Below are 18,674 nucleotides of genomic sequence, written 5' to 3' on the forward strand. Positions count from 1 at the left end.
AAGAAGTATTTGGAGGCTAAAGAAGAATGTAGTATACAAACTCTGGCATGGATGGTGTCATTAATTGAGGTAGAAGTCATGGAGAAGAGGTTAGTGGGGTGAGGAGAGTGGTGAGACTCCTGGGCAGGCAATGGTAAAGTGGACTTTAAAGTGCAGTTGTGGGCCAGGAGTATAGCTCAGCAGCATAAGTGCCTGCCTGGCAAGTGCAAGGTCCTGAGTTAGATTCCCAGTACAAAGATAAATAAATAAATAAATAAATAACATAAATAAAGTGCTGTTGCTGTGGGGCTCCTGAGGAGAGATGTGCAGCAGGGGCACAGACATCCAGGCCTGCAGTTTAAGAGAAAGGGGGTAATGCTGTGGACTGACTGTCCAGCTACCAGAGGAAGGCTTTGTGCCTTGCTGTCCTATTTACTTGTATTCAGGACTGGCACTTGAACCTGGCTGTTACTATCTCTTATTTCCCCCAAATCACCAAATTTAGAGGTCAGGGGTCAGGACTCAGACCTATTTATATATTAATATGTGCACAAACTTCCCACCTTACTGTAATCCTTACATATCTTTCCCAGGATAGTAACTCCCCCTTTATGCCTAGTATAGTTTGTTGTTATTTTGTTCTTGGTCTGGAACCAACATTAAATCAAAATGGAAATAAAAATTTAAATGTATTGATACAGAATAAAATAATTATATAAAATGAAAGGAAAAGTAGTTCACATGGACCCACTTTAAAAAATAAAAATCACAACACTTATGATCACTATACCAGTGAGGGAGACTGAATTCCTAAACAAACCATACTGTGACATACTTTGTATACACTTAAGTTCATTAATGGACAAACCCACTATCTTGCAAGTTCACTTTAAAATGTTTTCCACACCAACTGCTTGAAACTAATTACAACATGATCTTCTGCTCCCGGGAGACACAGGGTGACCTTGGCCATGATTAGAAAGAGACAGACAAGCAGCATGTCCTAGTCTGGCCTTGTAGGCTACAGGATGTATCCTGAGTTTGTCTGAGATGATGTACTGACCAGAACCAACCAGAGCTCATCAGGAGCCACAGTGTAGTTCTCAAATACAATTCTATAGTGCATCTATTTCTTTGAATTTAGTCCTCAGGGATGATTCCTGTGGATGACTCTTTAGCATCTTGAAAATTCTAGAGGAGAAAGAAAGAAGGTTCCTGTCATTCCTAGAAGTAAGTAATATAATTCACAGTTCTTCAATAGGGTCAGCTGTTCAGAAATGGTAAGGGGTGTGGTTGCACTCAGGTCAGGCCTGAGGCTGAAGGGCTTGTCTTCAAATACTCAGGAGAGCCAGCCCAGTGGGAGCAATGGCAAGTGGCAGAACAGTGCATTTCAGGTTAGGAAAACACTCCTGTTGTGGTTAAGTTCAGGCTTATTAAGAGTCACAGGGCTCATCCTGATTTGCATATACACCCCCAGATCTACGTGGATGGATGCCAAGAACATGATCATTTCTGTCCTTCAGAAAGTAGTCCAGACTCAGACAAGAAACAAGTTTACGTACATTCCCATTTTCATAGCAACTTATGACTTCAAACAGTCTCCAAAAAGAACAGGAGACACTGTGTTTAGATCTGAATTGGGTGGATAAACACCCAAGCATTTTTCAGCTAGTAATTCTGCTACCTGTGTGTCCTCAGGGTTAGGGGTAAAGTACCTGACACTTCACTAAGCACCAATAAGAGACAAGTCTCAGACTTCACTTTAAAGAAACATCATCTTCCATGAGATATAAAATATAAATAATAAGAAGATATTCTAAGAGTTCTAAGTTTCCAACTGAATAAAATGCAGAAAGAAAACAGTTCTTTAGAAGTTTTAAACTAACTTCAAACATGAAAGACGAAAAGCCCAATACAACTTAGACCGAGTCTGAATCCATCCCCATGTGTCCTCCATGCTCTGGGACTTGAGGTTCTCTTATCACTCCATAAACAGGGACTAGAGCTCTTCCAGGTCAGTCAAGTCCACAGCCACTTTCAAGAACAGAGTGTCATCTTTAATGTAGGTGTTCTTGGCGCTCTCCAAAGTGGAATGAGCCACAAAGCGGGGACAGCCAGATGCAATGTTCATCTCCCCATCAGGTTTTTTAAAACTGCTGCTATTGGGGTCAGCTTTGAAGGTCTCCATGATGTGGTTCTTTTTGCCACTCTGGTCCAAAAGCATCAGGGTCACCCTTTGCCTGAATGGCCACTGCAACAGTGAGTCAAACTCTCCTCGCATCACCACAAAGTACAGGGACAGGTGTGTCCCCTTCCCGGACCCGTCCCCATTGAGGTATGCTCGGACACAGAGCCGGTAGCCACAGCGGCTGGTGTAGAACGGCTGGCTGAAGATGGACACTACGTGCCCATCCACTGCCTCCCTCTTCTTCATCTTGTAGTCTGTCACCTTCCAAATGAGCTTTCCATTGTAGCAGGCACCCTCGAGCAGTTTAAATCGCTCTTCGTTTTTATGCAGCTGTGCTTTATGAATATTAATGTGGGCATCATGTTTGTTAGTCTCCCCTTCTAACACAACTGCAAAGGAAAAAGAAAGGTTCCATACACCTGAAAGGTGTCTTTAAGATTTGCCCAAAGAGGAATTTTGTTACCTATAAAGAACCAAACAAATTTGATATCCTAAAGATGAACTAAACTCAATGTTCCCAAATGGAGAACTTGTTAGTGTTAACTCGGTGGATAGCATGCCTTAGCAAAGTGGCACCAAAAAAATGGGAATATGTACTCTTACGCTGAAACCTGCCAAGATGTAGAAAAGACTCTGAAGCATTTGCCTGAGTAATTAGCATTAGCATGGCAAGCTCACACTTTTCTAACCAGAGTGCTTTTGTTTTTAAAGGTGTTGGGGATTGAGCCCCAGGCCTCAGGCTCACTGGGCAATCACTTTACTACTGAATGCTTTTTAATCACCAAGCCCCTTTATGTTTTCCCATACCTAGAACAATCATCCCACATTTCTCCCTAACTTTCTCATTGTTTCCCACTGTCTTTAAAAATCACCCCTCCCAGGTTTTGGAATTTCCTGCTCAGTCTGCCTCAGTGGGGGAGGCCAACCAGGCCTCCCTCATTTTTGTCTCAACAGCCAGAATCTCACAGGGCCAGGTGTCTGCAGACAGGTCACCAAAAGAGATAAAATATCAGACATACCTAATCGTTGATCATTGGTTTCTAACAGGGTGATTTTCTGTTTCACTGCATCAATTGCTTCCATCAAAGACCTCAGGTCAAAGTTACGTTGTTGCTGGTTGACCATTTGTAACAACTTACACACTTGAGCTTCTAGCCAGGCTGACTTGTCAATGTGGCTGGCAAGCACCTTTTAGTACACAATGGACCATAATATTTAAAACACTTGGTTAATGTTTCACTAATTCAGTAATGTTTTTCAATTCAAACATTTCACATTTAATCAGTTAATGAAATGAAAGCACAGTCCAGAGGAGACACTTCAATGAGGATCAGAGTGGAGTCCTTAATTTCTTCCTCCTCCCCTCCTACTCCAAGGTGTGTTCCAAATCTTTGAACTTTACCTAATTTTCCACTCCCTCAATTTCTCCCCCTTGGCTCTCCGGCCCATTTTTGCTCTGTGTTCTCTGGCTGCCTCTCTTCTCGCGTGGTCACTGTCTCCTTTGAGAAGCTCATCTCCCAGTTCCCTCCTGTTCTAGGGAAGGCATAGGGGCCTGAGAAGGCCCAGTCTCCAGTGCTCTCTTAGGTGAAGGAGACTAACAAACCACTTTACCTTGCCGCAAGTGCCTTAATTCTAACTAGGTGGACTGTATATTTAAAAAGGTCAAAATAGAGACAGTAACACATGATGAATTTTCTTCTGGACACACTCACATACACATGCAGTCATACATATGCATGCAATATATGTATATGCATATATATACCTATGTGTGTATAGATATATACATATATAGGCACAGACCAAATGTTGAAATGAAATGGCCTAGCTTTTCTGAGATAATCCAAATTTCAAATCATTGCCTTGAAGCAAAATAAATGATGGGAAGTAGGGAGATGGATGGTTCTCAAAGGGGAGGTGAGGGATAGGGGATGGAAAAGAAGTGTGCTGTGTATACATACCAGCTCCACACAAGGAATGTGAACATGATGTACTGCAAGTGTGTACAAAAAAATAAGAGGAAGGGGATATATGGATGGGGGAAGGGATGAAAAAGGAATTAAGATGTGTTATGTACAGGTACCAAATTCCCACCAGGAATATAAACATTATGTACCATCCTCAGATACTAATAAAATAAATCACTGCCTTGAAATCTTCTGTTATATCTTCTTCACATCTTGAAATTTTTCACTATAAATTTTATAATAATAAAAGCATATTCATCAGGAATCCATTTATGATTATTTAACATTCATCATTAACAAAGCATTTTGCTATATTTTAGTGATGTCTACAGCATTTTCTTCCCACAACAACTTTCATTTTGCTGCCTACAAAATGTAGAACTACAGATACTCTCAATGAATCAGAAATAGAATAACATTCACACAACATTAATTAAAACCCTAATTGACATAGATTACACGAGAGTAATAAATGCTAAATTTACTGAGACCATTGAATGTATGGGGTTAGGACAGAGATGAGCTACTTTCTTAGGACATTCTGGAGTGCGGAGAGGTAGGGGCTCTGACACTTGTAGAATGCTTAGAAAGGGGTTAGAAAAACACTTGGGGTCGGCGGAGCAGAAGGGGCAATCGCTGCAAAGGAACAGAACGCTGACAGTAGAGTCAGAGCCCACAGACGTTCTTGCACCGTCTCGTTCTATAGTTTCATGCTATATTTGAAGTTGCTTCCACTTAAAAAAGGTAGAAGAAAAACCCTCACTGCCAATGGAAAGCAAGACCTTGGTGTTGAGTGGAAAGACACTTCTTACCTGTATGTTTGAGAGGAGGCTTCCATTTTTCCCAAACAACTGTGCAAACTGGTTGAACTCCTTTTCGAATTTCCTTACAGTTTCTGCTAGCTGCTGGATTTTACTTTCTTTTTGCTCTAGGCTCTTATATAAGTCAGAAATCTAGTATCAGAAATGTGAATAAGGAAAAATGAGGTCACCGAAATGCATGTATACAAGTTAAAATAGTACTTGCAGTACATGAGTCTAGGAGTATATATATTTCCAGGAAATATTCACAGGTAGATTTCTACACAATTCCAGGAAAATGTTTCCAAGTAGTTTCAAAAACCCAGACCCACAGAATTTCACATCCGTCTGTTCTGTCCCTCGCCTATTATGATGGTTCGTCTGACGGCAGTGACACCCCTTGGCGGAACTTACTGAACTGGTTTGGTTCATCCCACCCATCTGTTAGCACTTATGCTCACACCCCAGAGCACTGATGCCCACAGCCCAGCCGATGCTGTCCACACACTATCAATAGCAAAAATGGCTGAAGTTCGCTGAATTCCTACACCTGTTATGGTTTATATCTAGATGTCCCCCTAAAAGCCTTATGCACTCATAGGTGGGGCTCTGGGAGGTGACTGGATCGTAGGGTGTGACAGTCATCAGTGGGCCAGTTCACTGACGAGCTTATAGCGAACGTTGGGAGGTGAACCTGGGTTGAGGAGCTGAGTCACTGGGGCGTGGCCTGGAAGGGCATTGCTCCACTGCTCCTCCCTGCACTCTCTCTGCTGCCTGCTGCCCTGCTGTGAGCAGCCCCCACTGCCGTGCTGTGCTGCCTCTACTGAGGACTGAAGCTTGGACACACTGGGAGTCAGAACAGACCTCTCTTCCTTTAATCTGCAATGTCAGGCACTGGGTCACAGAAACCAGGGAAGTCACTGGGACAACACCCTTATATCCATGAACCTGCATGGTTCATGGTATGGACCCATTTCCCAGGTGTGGACCCATTTCTCAGATGAGGAAACAAAGGTTTAGAGTTTGAGTAACCTGTCCAGCACAAAGGCTAGCAAGTGGTAGGCAAAACACATGCGGAGCATGTTTAGAATCTGTCATCTATTTGAGGGAAATAAATAGAAACTTAAGAGTGATTCTGCACAACTCTGACACCCATATCCATTAGATGCAGGGCCTGCCCACCTGCAGTCCTCACACAATACAGACAGAAGCTCTTACATACACTTCTCATTTCCTCGCCTCATCTGAATATCACTTCAACCTTTATTATTTTTCACTGAGTCTGTGCAAATAGCTTCTTTACTGATCCTAGATTACAGCTTCTACCCTGACATACACCAGAACACAAGCTCTAAGAAGCTGGGACTGGCACAGGTGCCTGATACCAGCTTAATAAATACTTGTCAAGTAATGAATGTACAAATGCTCTTAATCTAGATATATATTTTCCTGTACTGAGGACTGAACTCAGGGCCTTCTCACTGAGCTAGATGCCTAGCCCTTTTTCCATTCCTTATTTTGGGACAGGGTCTTGCTAACTTGTCCAGCCTGGGCAAGCTTGTGATCCTCCTGCCTCAGGCTCCCCGAGTACTGGGATTAGAGGTGTGCTCCACTACAGCTGGTTCCCTGCCTTTACTCTTATTCTCCTCCAATTTATACTCCATACTATGAACAAAATAATGTTAAGGGACAAATCTAGTCTTATGCCCCCCTGCTTAAGTGTCTCCAGTACTTTCTTTTATAGGCCACCCTGGGCCCTAATCATCTGTCCTTGGCTACATTTCCAGCCTCCTGCCCATTCACACCCTCCTGCCATTCACACCCTGCCCGGGAAAGCCGTGCATCTCCTGGTCTGGATCAGGCCTGTTCTCTGGGATACTTCCTCTTTCCTCTAGAAACTACTGCTTTAGGGGCTGGGGATTTAGCTCAGCGGCACAGCGCTTGCCTGGCAAACGCAAGGTCATGAGTTTGATTCCCAGTACCAGAAAAAAACAAACAAAAAAATAGAAACTACTGCTTTATAAGCTGCTGCTCAAAGGCACATCTTAGAAGACCCTGCTCACTAGCATTACCCACCACCACCTCTAGCTCCAACTTACCTATCTCTGTTACAACCTGCTTTTGTGGCTGCTGTTTTGCTCCTCCTCCTCCACGGGATTGTTTCTTGGCTGCATCTCACTAATTTCCCATCCCCCCCAGCTCCTAGTGCTGAAGGCATGGGGTGCATGCTTGAGGAACAAGCACACAGATGACTGAATCAGTGGTTCCATGGATCTCCGGCCTAGAATTCCTTTTGTGGGCTGCAGGGCAGACTTACCCCCACCCACCTGACCCTCTCCCCACCCTCACCTCCAGCCATTCTTGTTCTCATGGTGGCCACATCAGTTATCACCTCCCACTTCCCCGTCTCCTGTGCCTCCAGCACTGCTTCAACCTGAGGACGCCTGCTGATGCCTGCCCACTCTGCATCCCACTCACACGGCCTTGTCCAAGCCTCCACCACAGCCACCAGCCCTCCAGCATCCTGTTGCCACTTAGTGTTGAAATGTTTATGCCAAGAGCTGAACTAGATTATCTCATTTCAGCCACACCACAACCCATTTACAAATGAGGGACTGGAGAGAGGTGAAGCAGCTTGCCCAAATTCAGGGCCCGTGTGGAGCCGGGCTGCACACCAGGGTGGAGCGAGGTTACAAGCCCAGGCCTTTGGCTCCAGAGCCCTCACCCTGACATGCATCTTACTGTAAAAAGCCAAACAATTAGTATTTTGCTATTTAAAACTCCCACTAGCTTCCTACTATTGATAAAATCAGTTCAAACTTCTGGCCCTTGAATTCTTTCTGAAGTGAGACAGAGTACACATGAATAAAACAACAATTGAACATACTGTTAGAAACTTCTTGAATTACATGAAAGGCAACTGCCGTGTGGATCCACCCAACGTAACACTCTTCAGCCATTCCCTGTCTCACATTTGGGTGCATCTGAAAATCTTATTTCCTTAAGGAGCAGCATGTGGGACGCTTCCCTGCCTTGGAACAAGCTGTCCCTTTCTGGAATCCTCCTGTCGCAGTGCTGCAACTGACCAATCATTCCTTCCCTCACGACGCAGTCTGTCTGTCCTGCCTTGACAAGCCTTCCACAATGACCCGAGTTTTCTGCTGAAGCCTCTGTCCCCCCGGCAGGGTTACGGAGCATCCTATGAGGCACAGCAACTTATCTGCTTACATTTGTTCCTCGACTCAGTGTCCCCGGCAATGAACACGGTACCTGACACACGCGAGGGGTCTGTTGGATGAATGGGTGGATGGCTGTGGCAAGTGCACAGAAAGAATTTTCAAACAGTCAGCGGGCAACATGCCTTTTACCAAAGTTACTGTCTCATCAGTCTTCCAACTTTCTCCACGATCTGACCCTGGAACTCATACGCCCACTTTAGTATAGAACCAGACATCATAAAATAATCTGCAATAGTAAAATTTAACTCCTTCCCATGTGGGCTTGAAAAGTCTTATCTTGCTGGGCACGGTTGTACACACCTACAATCCTAGCACTCTGGGAGGCTGAGGCAGGAGGATCACATGCCTAGGCAACTTGGCGATTTTGCAAGGTACTGTCTCAAATTAAAAAAAAAAATTTAAAATTCTGGAGATGTAGCTGAGGTCCTAAATTCAATCCCCAGTACCAAAAAGAAGAAGAGAAAAAAAAGTCTGATCTTCTGAGGTGTTCTAACAAAATCATTAACTTTTATAATCACTGTTCATTAGAATCAGTAGCTATTGAGGTCTATTCTGAATGCTCTGGGCACTATGACATAATTTCATCTGATAACCACAGTTCAGTGAAGTATGTAAATATAAAATAAGTACACAGTTATCATGTTACTAAGCTTCTCAATGACAGTTTAAACTTCTTTCTTTCTTTTTTCTTTTTGTCTTTTTGAGACAGGTTCTCGCTATGCAGTTCAGGCTGGCCTTGAGCTCACATGGTAGCCCAGGATGGTCTTGAACTCACAATGATCCTCCTGCCTCAGCCTCCCAAGTGCTGGGATTACAGGCATGCACCCCGCTTAAACTTAATTCTAAATTACCAAAATCTATAATGTTTAGAATAGTCAACTGGTGTTTTATGGTAATACTGACTTAATTTTAAAATATTAGACATCTACTAAGTGGAGCTGGGGATATAGCTCAGTGGCACAAGCATCTGTCTAGCAAGCACAAGGTCCTGAGTTTAATTCCTGGTACCAAAAAAAAAAAAAAAACCAAAAAAAAAAAAACCTACTAAGTTCCAGGTGGTAATCAGAAGGTGCATGGGAAGGCAGTAAGACGTGCCATGAGGAGCACTGGACCTAGACTTGGAGGACATGGCTTGACGTTGAAACTTGCCACTCACAGGTCACAAACACATCAGCACTTCTTTGAGCTTAGTCACCACATATGTTCAATGAGGGGGTTGGAACCAAAGGTCTCCAAGGCACTGATGGTCCTAATGTTCCGTGATCCTGCCAGCCTGCCCAGCCACTGAGGAGGAAAGAATTAACCTGCACTGAAGCAGAAGAGGGTGTACAGGTAGCCACACAGTGCAGGCGAGTCCTGGCATTTCCGCTGTCTCCCTGTAGATGTGGGCCCTCAAAGGCTCACCTGTCTTTCTAACTGGAAGTTCTTCTCCAGCACCAGAAGCATGTGTTCCCGCAAGGCTGATTGTTCGTGCTCCTGCAGGTTCCCTCGCTTATCCTTGAGTAGGAAGACAAAAAGAAGCCCAGTTACTGGGAAGTCTGAGAATGAGGAAGGCTGCGGGATATTCTGCCGATGCCGAACCTCGGCAGCTTTGCTGCTTTAATTGTATAGAACCACTCACCTCCATGTGGGTTGTAAGAAAAAAGGTTCTATGGTCTCTCTTCCACCTCTGGGATTCTACGGTGCCCATGAGGCAATCTTAACCTTAACAAAGACCCTGCCGCTATCAAAACTCTTGGCACTGATTTTCTTCCCTGCCTTTCTATGAGTTAGGTCCTCTCAGCCATGCCCTATGTCCTTGGTGGGTTCTCTCTAGTTTAATTTTTAGCCGAGGATGGTCCTCCCTCCTATCAACCACATTTCTATGCTGTCTCCTATCACAGTCCTGTTGTCAGGGGCAGAAGGCTACAACCTAATTTCAGTCCACGCAAATTAATATCCATAAAAAGGCAGAATAAGTCTGCAAGAAGAAATGATGATCACAATACTTACTTGCAAATTGCCTCTCTTACTAGTATAAGCGAAGGTTAGTGTTGCAGGTGGTCCATATAATCTAAGCAAATGTTCATCACCAATTTCCCTTTAATTTAGGGCTGGCCTCTCTGGTGACAGGCTGCCCCAAATAAGGCTCCAAAGAACAACTTCTCCAGCTGCCCCCAGCTCTAGTACTGAGGTACATTCTAGAATCCAGCCCAGCTGGAAGTGTGGGTCTGACTATAAAGACCTTTTTCAGAGCTGGAAGGCATTAGCGCATTTCTGTGATGAAAGGAAAACCTGTCATTCCTTTAGCTAAGACAACTACAGACATTCCTGCTTAATGACTGGTCGGACTTACCACACCTCTTCTTCCGGTCAAGTTCTGTACATCTTATTTATAGAGCCTCAATCTCTTTTTTTGGTGCAGTGTACTTTCTTTATACGGTAATTTTTGCTGATTGGACTGTACAGTACTGTAGTTCTACATTGTTATACATTACAGTACTACATGTAAGAGCTATAAAAATAAAAGCAAAGTTATCAAGTTGAAGTTTCTTGGACCATTTCTTTGTTCCGAGTATTGTAATGTACATACCATATACAAGTCCTCATTTAGTGACCAATTAAATTAATGACCCAGTTGCAGGAACTGAGTTCCCTTGTTGAAAGATGAATGTCTGTACTGGTTGGTATGTGTCAAATTTATACACTTTTCACCCATTTTTAAAAATGTTTTCATTAATAAATAGATTTCTGCAGTAAAAGAAACAGGTTCTTATGTCAAACAATATAGCAAGACGTAGAATGAAAAGAGAAAGGGCTCTTCTATTTCTACATCTGATTCCCTAGTCTTACATACCACAGTCAACAAAGGCAGGCACACAATTTTAACACAAATGAGACCAGACTACATTTATTTTTTACATACACCTCATGCATTTTTATCAGATGCATATTACTTCCAAATATGACAATGTCATGATATAGCTGGTACTTCTGTGATGGACTTACAGGTTTTTAGCTTTGGGTTTTTTGTTGTTTTGTTTTGCTTTGTTTGTTTGTTTGTTGGCTATACAAACAGCACTATTATGTGTGCTTTGTGTGTATATGTGCTTGTGTATATATGTGTGCGAACACTTATGAAACATAAATTCCTGGCTGCATAATTGCAAGGTTAGTAGATGGGTTCACTTTTTATGTTCATAGATACAACCAAACTCCCTAAAATCAGTTGAATTTCTTTTTTTTTTTTGTCTTTTTGAGACAGGGTCTCGCTATGCAGTCCAGGCTGGCCTTGAGCTCACTTTATTGCCCAAGCTGACCTCAAACTTGCAGCCATCCTCCTGCCTCAGCCTCCCGAGTGCTGGGTTACAGGCATGCACCACCACGCCCGGCTCAGCTGAATATTATAAAATGTTTTCATCTTTGTCATTTTGATGATGAAAATCATATTTCTTGTTGTAATTTATGTTTATTTATAAGTAAAATTGAGCATCCTTTTGTACATCTACAAGCCAGCTGGTTCTTTTCTGGAGCTGTCCATACATTCCTTTTCCGTTTTCTATTAAGTTGTGTAACTTATTCATAAAGAAGAGCTCTTGTATGTTAAGAAAAATAGCTTCCTTTTCATCTGGTCATATGTCTCAAACCTTTTTTCCAGTTTGTGGTTTGCCATTTAACTTTATGAATTTCAAAAATCATGGAGATGTTTTAAATATTTGTGATGAAACATCAGAATGATGGCTTCTGGGCCTTGCATTAGTCATCTAAAAAAGAGCTTATTCATCTCAAGAATTTAAAAATTCACTCATTTTTTTCTCCTAGTGTTTTTATGATTTTTAAAATAAATTTTGTTTTGGAGCAATTTTAGATTTACAGAAAACATGGAAAGATACTATAGAACATGATATATTTCAATGCCTTAAACTTTGATCCAACTGGAATCTGTTAAAAGGACTGAAGTTTCCACTTTATTTTCTGAAATATTTATTTTATATAATGTATCAAATAATTATTTTAAGGATACAGTAAGTCCCTGAATTATGAGTGAGTTCTGGAAGAATTGCTCCTAAGTCAGATCTGTTTGTAAGCCAACAGTGAGTCTTATGCAGTACACCTGTGAAAGTTCACAACTCAAATGTTCCTGAATTGGGGTCTTACTGTAAGTAATAAAATAGCTTATGGCTCCTAGTTGTATCACCAACATGAGTCTAAGTAGTGCTGAGAAGGTACTTTGTAGATATGATGAACATAACCAGCTGATTTTTCTTTTTTCTTTCTTTTTTTTCCCGGTACCGGGAATCAAACTCACGACCTTGTGCTTGCCAGGTAAGGCGCTGTGCCGCTGAGCTAAATCCCCAGCTCCAATCAGCTGATATTAACTGAACAAGATATTCAGCCATACTGTGGGTGGACCTCACTCAATCAGGTGAAGGCTTCTTGAAGAAGCACTTGGAAGGATTGCAGCACAGAAACTCCAGCCTGAGTGTGCAGACTGAGAGGCTGCTCTGCCTTGCAGATTTTGGGCTTGCTAACTTCAACAACTGCCTGAGCCAATTATTTACATACAAGTCTATTTCTCTGTAGAATCCTAATATAATTACAATATTAAAGTTCTCTGGACTGTAACCATGCACCATGAACGGAATCAAAGATGAACATGGACTTTCCCAGTTGACTTATACAGTAGAACGCAAAGGCAGAAACAAACAGGATCCCTTACCTTGACAGCACAGCCGTAGTGCTTGAAAGGGCAGTCTTGTTCAGCCTCTGGACACACAGCCAGATGTTCATCCACCTGTAAGACAGGCAGGCCTCAAACTACAGACACTCCCCACCAACTCCCCATGTCAGAGCAGCTGCAGCTAGCAGGGGCCCAGGACAGTGAGGCAGAGGGCAGGACCAGCAGAAGGCGAGAACCTGGGCAGGAAGAGCTTGGATGGATCCTGAGAAGAGGCTGCAGGGAGAAAGGAAGGGGAGACACAGACAGGATCCTGTGGGGATGACTCAAACCTCAGGGCTTTGCGCTGGTTTCTATCAAACACACACCACAATGAATGCTTACACTGATCTGACATAGAATGTACAGAAAGGATTATTTACAGTTACCTCAGTTCTTGGAATAACCTGTGAGCACTTGTTGGGACAAGACACTGGGTACTCAGGACACAAGTTCTCTTCATGGTTCTGAAACAGAAAGTGTGATGAAACAAAATCAGGGTTTCTCTTTTCTGGCCTCACTGCGAAAGCAGACCTGTCTTTTTGGAGATATACGTCTGTGGCCTGCCTTCCAGAGAGGTTTATAAGATAATACCAAAAAGGATTCAATTAAAAGATTAAATGTTCTGCTTATTCAAACAATACATCAGAGGGCAGGGGGCTCTAACAAAGAAGTCTGGGGAATTAACAGAGTGTCTCCTGGGGAATTAACAGAGTGTCTCCTTTGGCATCTGGAAAAGGTATCCATGGTCTCATTTCACATGCACATTCTGACTATCCAGTTCAGGGTCTGCAGGGCAGCATCGCCATCACCTGCCTGTCAGCCAGGGCTCACACCTCTCCTTCCACATGCAGCAGGCATTCAAATACTAGTTTCACCCACAAAAAATGAACAACATCCTGCCAAGAAGGCTTTGAGCTGCAGACTTGATTCTGTGCACAGACAGCCGCAGCCAAGAACTTCTAGTGTCCCTCCCACCGACTTCATTACTACCACCCAGCAGAACGTGGCACCAGATGGGAGGCTGTCCTTTTACCTGTAGATTGATTACTACCACATCCTTTTTGCAGTAAACGCATTTCTCCTCCCGGAACTGGCAGCACGCGCTCAGGTGCTCCTGCAGGTCTCTCCGGAGCATGGCTTCCTGGCAGTTCTCATTGGAACATGGAATGGCCTGGAACAGGCACTGCTGCAGGTGCTCCTGCGACAGACAGCAAGAGGCCGGTGGGGCCAGCTGGAAGGCCCTGGGAGGGTGAGGGTAGGGCTGGCTGAAAGGACAGTGCAGAGCAGGAGGTGGGGAGTCCCAGTTCTGTCACGAAGGCCACCCACATCTCTGCTGAGGAGAGGCTGCAAAGGGCTGCTGGGACTACAAGCTGCAAAAGCCACCCTGTTTGGTAGGAACTAGTATCTGGGTAATAATATCCTTTAGTTATTGTGGGCTGATCAGGTCCACAATCTCCTGAATAAGTGTACAGCAAAGGCTAAATAAAAAGATGTGAATGGAATGATTTCAGGGCTCCAGGAGGATCAAAGCCCTCTCACAGAATTCGAGATTCTCTCAGGAGTAAGACCAAGATCTTCTCTGGGTGGCTGTATTTATTTGGTCATCAGAAGAAGGGAGGGAAGTACTCAAGAAGGGTGGAATTACTCAAGGACTTCTCCAAGTAAGGTATTAAATTAATTCTTAATAAGGATTAAGTTAATCTACCCAGAAGTAAAATGCCTGAGGCTATAATCTTTGTCTAGTTGAGATCAGATCCAGGTATCCTTGGCTGTGATCTTGTCTTATCCTTTGAGGCTTCCTGGCTTCATCCACCATTACAGGTTTTAGTAGGGATTAGTGACTCACAGAGGTTCACTTACTATGAGTCCATCACCCACTTTCAGACAAGTGGCCTAGGCTTTGAACAGATTCATAAGTAAACATAAAAAGCCAATTGGTTAAGTTCTGCTCAGGGCTGCTTCATAGTGGTCTCCACCAAACTGGGAGAGAGGACGATGGGCAGGTTAGTATGCCAGGTGTATTTTAGATGGCCCAGACTCTACTTATTGTATCCTTACGTCAGTTTCTGGCTATTTTCCTGGGGCTAGTCAGTTAGGGTGTCAGTTCTTTGAGGACATTTTTATTTCTTTTGTGCATTCTCCATCTCTCCCTGCAACTCCTTGTACTGGCCTCTGCACTGCACATGATGGAAGATGGAGCAGAAGGGAAAAAGGAAGAGAGGAGGGCATATCCTGACTCAACAAAGGCAAGGAAAGTACTAAGAGGCAGAAAAGGAAGAGAGAGGGGGCTGTCCTGGGAACAGGAAGAAGGAGTCAGAGGAAACACAGGCTCATGGGCCTAGCAGTAGCCAGGAATGCTCTGCCCTGTAAAATCAGAGAAGACTCTTAACCACAGTGTTAGAGATCTACAACATAGGATTCTTCACTGCTGGAAGCAGCTAACGCTGTAAATTGGTAGTATGTGTGAGGCCAGGACAGAGCCAGAGTGCCTAAACATCAAGCTACCTCGGTCTTGAGAAAGAATCCTGCCTGGACAATTCAGTCATTAGTCACTAGGCCACCTTGTGTCTCCTGATACTAACTTTTTAAAGGTGTAAATAAATACACCTACTGTTGTTGTTCAGGTCCTCTTACCCATCAGGGAAAGAGGCCTCCACCTGACCCAGCTCTTGTCTCTTGTGTATCTTTTCCTCATTCCCGCTGCTGTTCCTCCCTGGGGTACAACAAGAAATCGAATCCCAACACTTCACATTTTAGGTTTTTTCAAAGCAGGTATGTCTCAATAAAAACCACTAGATCACTGCAAGTGGCTGTGATGCTGACAAGCTCCCCAAATCCTAGTGAACGTGTTTTCCTTTAAAACAGAGTCAGAAGCAAATGATTCATTCATGCTGTCTATGATCCCTGCCCTCTGGAGCGGGAGGGCTGTGTTGTTGCAATGGAAACTGTACAGCCTGCAAAGCCTAAAATATTTACCATCTGGCCCCTAACAAAAAGTTTGCTGCCTCTTCTCTGAAAGAAAATGGAGGGAAAATTTTTTCAGCAGCAGGATAAAGGTGACAGCTACTTTTCTTTACCACTGGTAGTAAGAAACAAATGATGATGGTGACAGTCAAAATCTGTATCTTCTCCAAAATTCATGGATTCCAGCCATTCACTCCTACCAGTGAACTCTGCCACCTCCAGAATCTGCACCTTGCCACACCAGGGGAGCAGGGCAAGGAGTGAGAGAAACCCAGGGCAAATGGGTGGAAGAAGCCAGCCCTGCTCTTCAGAACGCTCTGCTATGGTCCCTACAGCTGTGTTCCATCTGAGCCTCGTTTCCTTTTCAGGCTTAGTGATAGCAGTGTTGGAAAAGAGGCCTAGCTCTAGGGCCTGCCATAAAGGCAGGTGCTAAGGGCGTCAGAGGACAAGAAAATTCTGTGAACGTCCAAAGCAATCTTTGCGTTCACAAGGAAATCATTTGTTATTTATCACCTCAGAGCCTACAGGGTCTGGAGGCCTGATAAAGAAAAGGCTGAGTCATCTGAAATACATGCTCCAAACTGTGTGGGTGTGAGAGGAAAACGCCAGCAGCTTCCAAGCAGTTCCCTGGAAGCCAGAGATGCCTGAGTGTTAGTCACTTGCAGGGTGATTGAGCTTGACACAGGCAGATTTTCCAGCTTCCCATTAACAGCTTTCTCAGCTGGATGAAAGCCTCACTCAGTGGTTTCACGTGATAGGAACTCAACTCCCCCTCAGTTAAACTTCCCCTGCACCTGTTTGTTTGTGTCTCACACCAGTCCTTCACCTTGAAACCACATTCTGTTGCAGGTCTGTGTGATCTGCTTAGGTCATACACATACCTTGCAGGCCAGGCCCACACACCAGAGCTCCACATGAAAGCACAAACACTTTGGGGTGGGACCCCTGATTCCCCCCAAATGACACATCTTTGCTTGAGTGTTTCTTTTGCTTGGCATGTCCCACACCTTTTTTGGCTTGATGACCCCTAAACTACAACTTAGGGTCTGGCATACACAGCACGCCCTCCTATACAAGGTGTATCTCTTCATCAACACCCACACTGATGGTGTGCTTCAGCGCAACTGCGAAGCATATGGTGTGATCCAGGAGTTCTTGGAGGGCAACCCAGGGCTCCCTCCATTGTGCCTGCCCAGGAACTGTCACATAGAGGGGATGATGCATCACATCAGAGAAATGACAAAGGCAAGTATTGCTCATACCAACCTGGTATCGTCCCAGAATTATTTTGGCATTACATCCAGGGGCATTTTTGCAATACACATATAAATTGAGGACTTCCCTTTTGCAGCAATTGTCTTTAAACACCTAAAAGACAAACATGTTAGATCTCATATACTCCGCTACTTTACAGGAATGCAAATGAAGCTATTATTAGTTTGGTCTTCAAGCATATCTCAAAAGTCAGATGGAAACTTCCAGTTTATGGAAATAGTATTACTCTAAAAGGAAAGGCTGCCTCACATCCATACTTCTGACAAGCCAGGTAACTCAGCACTCACTGTTAGGAGAATCGCATGTGAATTTGACCTCACACAGTCCAGATGCTGGATGTGGAACTGTGGGATTCAATATTTGCCCCACTGCATTTTGGTCTTACTTTGGATCCATTCCTGTCTATCCTCCTATTTCTACATTTTAGAATGGGAATGTTTATTTTGTGCCACTGTATGTTGAAGGTGTGTGTAACTTTCTTTTCATTTGTACAGCCGTTTGCAGCTAAGAGTTTGCCTTAAACCTCAGAGGAGATTTTGGATTTGGACTTTTCAGCAGTGCTGACACTGTTAGGACTTTAGCAACTCTTAGAGAAGCACTAAGTACCTTTTGCATAAAGGGATGCACATGAAATCTTTTGGGGGTTAGTGGCAGAGTGTTATGGCTTGTATCTAGATGCCCCTAAAGCCTCATGTGCTCGCTCACAGATGTGGCTTTATGGAGGTGGCTGATTTAGGGTGTGTGAAGATGGACTAGAAGTGTGTGATAACTACATTAGTCCACTGATTGGTTTAGCGATGTTTTGGGTGTGGGTAATGGGAAGTGTGAATGGCACCAACCAAATAGGCTTGTAGTTTGGACAGAAGATAAAGGAAAAGATGGAAGGCAGGCTTGCTGCTTTCTGCCTGCCCTACCATGGATTGTTTCTCCTCTGTGATGCCCCTCTGCCATGCTGTCTGCCTTGGAGCCAGCTGACTATGGACTGAAACCTCTACAATCTGTGAGCCAAATAAACTTTTCCTTCTTTAATTTTGGGTGCCAGGTATTTTGTCTCAGCAATAAGCAAAGTAACTCAGACACTCCTTCTCTCAGGGAAATCACCAGGGTGTCCCTAAAGCTGTACTGATTTGCTATTTCAGTACACATGCCAGGGGTTAGCAAACTTCTCTGTTAAAAGGTCAGATAGTAAATATTTTCAACTTTGTAAGCCACATCATGACCACCTCTGTTACCGAATTTCAACTCTGCTGTGCACAACCCTGAAGCAAATGCTCCAATAAAACACTATACATGGGTACTGAAAGCTGAAGTTCACCTAAATTTCATGTGTTACAAAACACTGATTTTTAAAACAGATTTTTATTTTGAAATAGTTTAATACAAGAGGCAAAACAAGGAGGGTTGCTATGCATCCTTCTTTTGATATTTTTTCAACCATTTAAAAATGTAAGAGCCATTTGCTTAGCTCATAGGCCAAGCAAAAACATGCGGCAGCTGGATTTTCCCCAAGGCTGGAGTACATCCATCCCTGGCCTAGTGGGTCAGACAGACACTAAGTAGAGA

General features: G+C 43.6%; 1 protein-coding gene across 3 annotated transcripts in view; it reads right to left on the bottom strand.

Annotated features, from left to right (window-relative positions):
* Traf5 (TNF receptor-associated factor 5) overlaps positions 1-18,674 on the bottom strand; it is a 59,562-nt gene that overhangs the window by 12,311 nt on the left and 28,577 nt on the right. Inside the window, exons 4-12 of one of the 3 annotated variants that reach the window (XR_001231194.1) lie at positions 17,103-17,204; positions 13,906-14,070; positions 13,259-13,336; positions 12,873-12,947; positions 9,578-9,670; positions 4,947-5,087; positions 3,187-3,355; positions 1,866-2,556; positions 812-1,170 (exon numbers count right to left, since the gene is read on the bottom strand). Coding sequence is in view for 1 of the 3 variants with exons in the window: in XM_005404503.2 (XP_005404560.1) it covers positions 1,979-2,556; positions 3,187-3,355; positions 4,947-5,087; positions 9,578-9,670; positions 12,873-12,947; positions 13,259-13,336; positions 13,906-14,070; positions 17,103-17,204 (1,401 nt within the window). In the remaining 2 variants the exon portion in view is untranslated. Of the gene's footprint in view, positions 1-811; positions 2,557-3,186; positions 3,356-4,946; positions 5,088-9,577; positions 9,671-12,872; positions 12,948-13,258; positions 13,337-13,905; positions 14,071-17,102; positions 17,205-18,674 lie in introns of those variants that run through there. The other 2 variants (XR_001231193.1, XM_005404503.2) reach the window with 2 other exon arrangements.

This window comes from Chinchilla lanigera, unplaced genomic scaffold (genome assembly GCF_000276665.1).
Source record: "Chinchilla lanigera isolate Chin_1 unplaced genomic scaffold, ChiLan1.0 scaffold00088, whole genome shotgun sequence".
Taxonomy (NCBI): domain Eukaryota; kingdom Metazoa; phylum Chordata; class Mammalia; order Rodentia; family Chinchillidae; genus Chinchilla; species Chinchilla lanigera.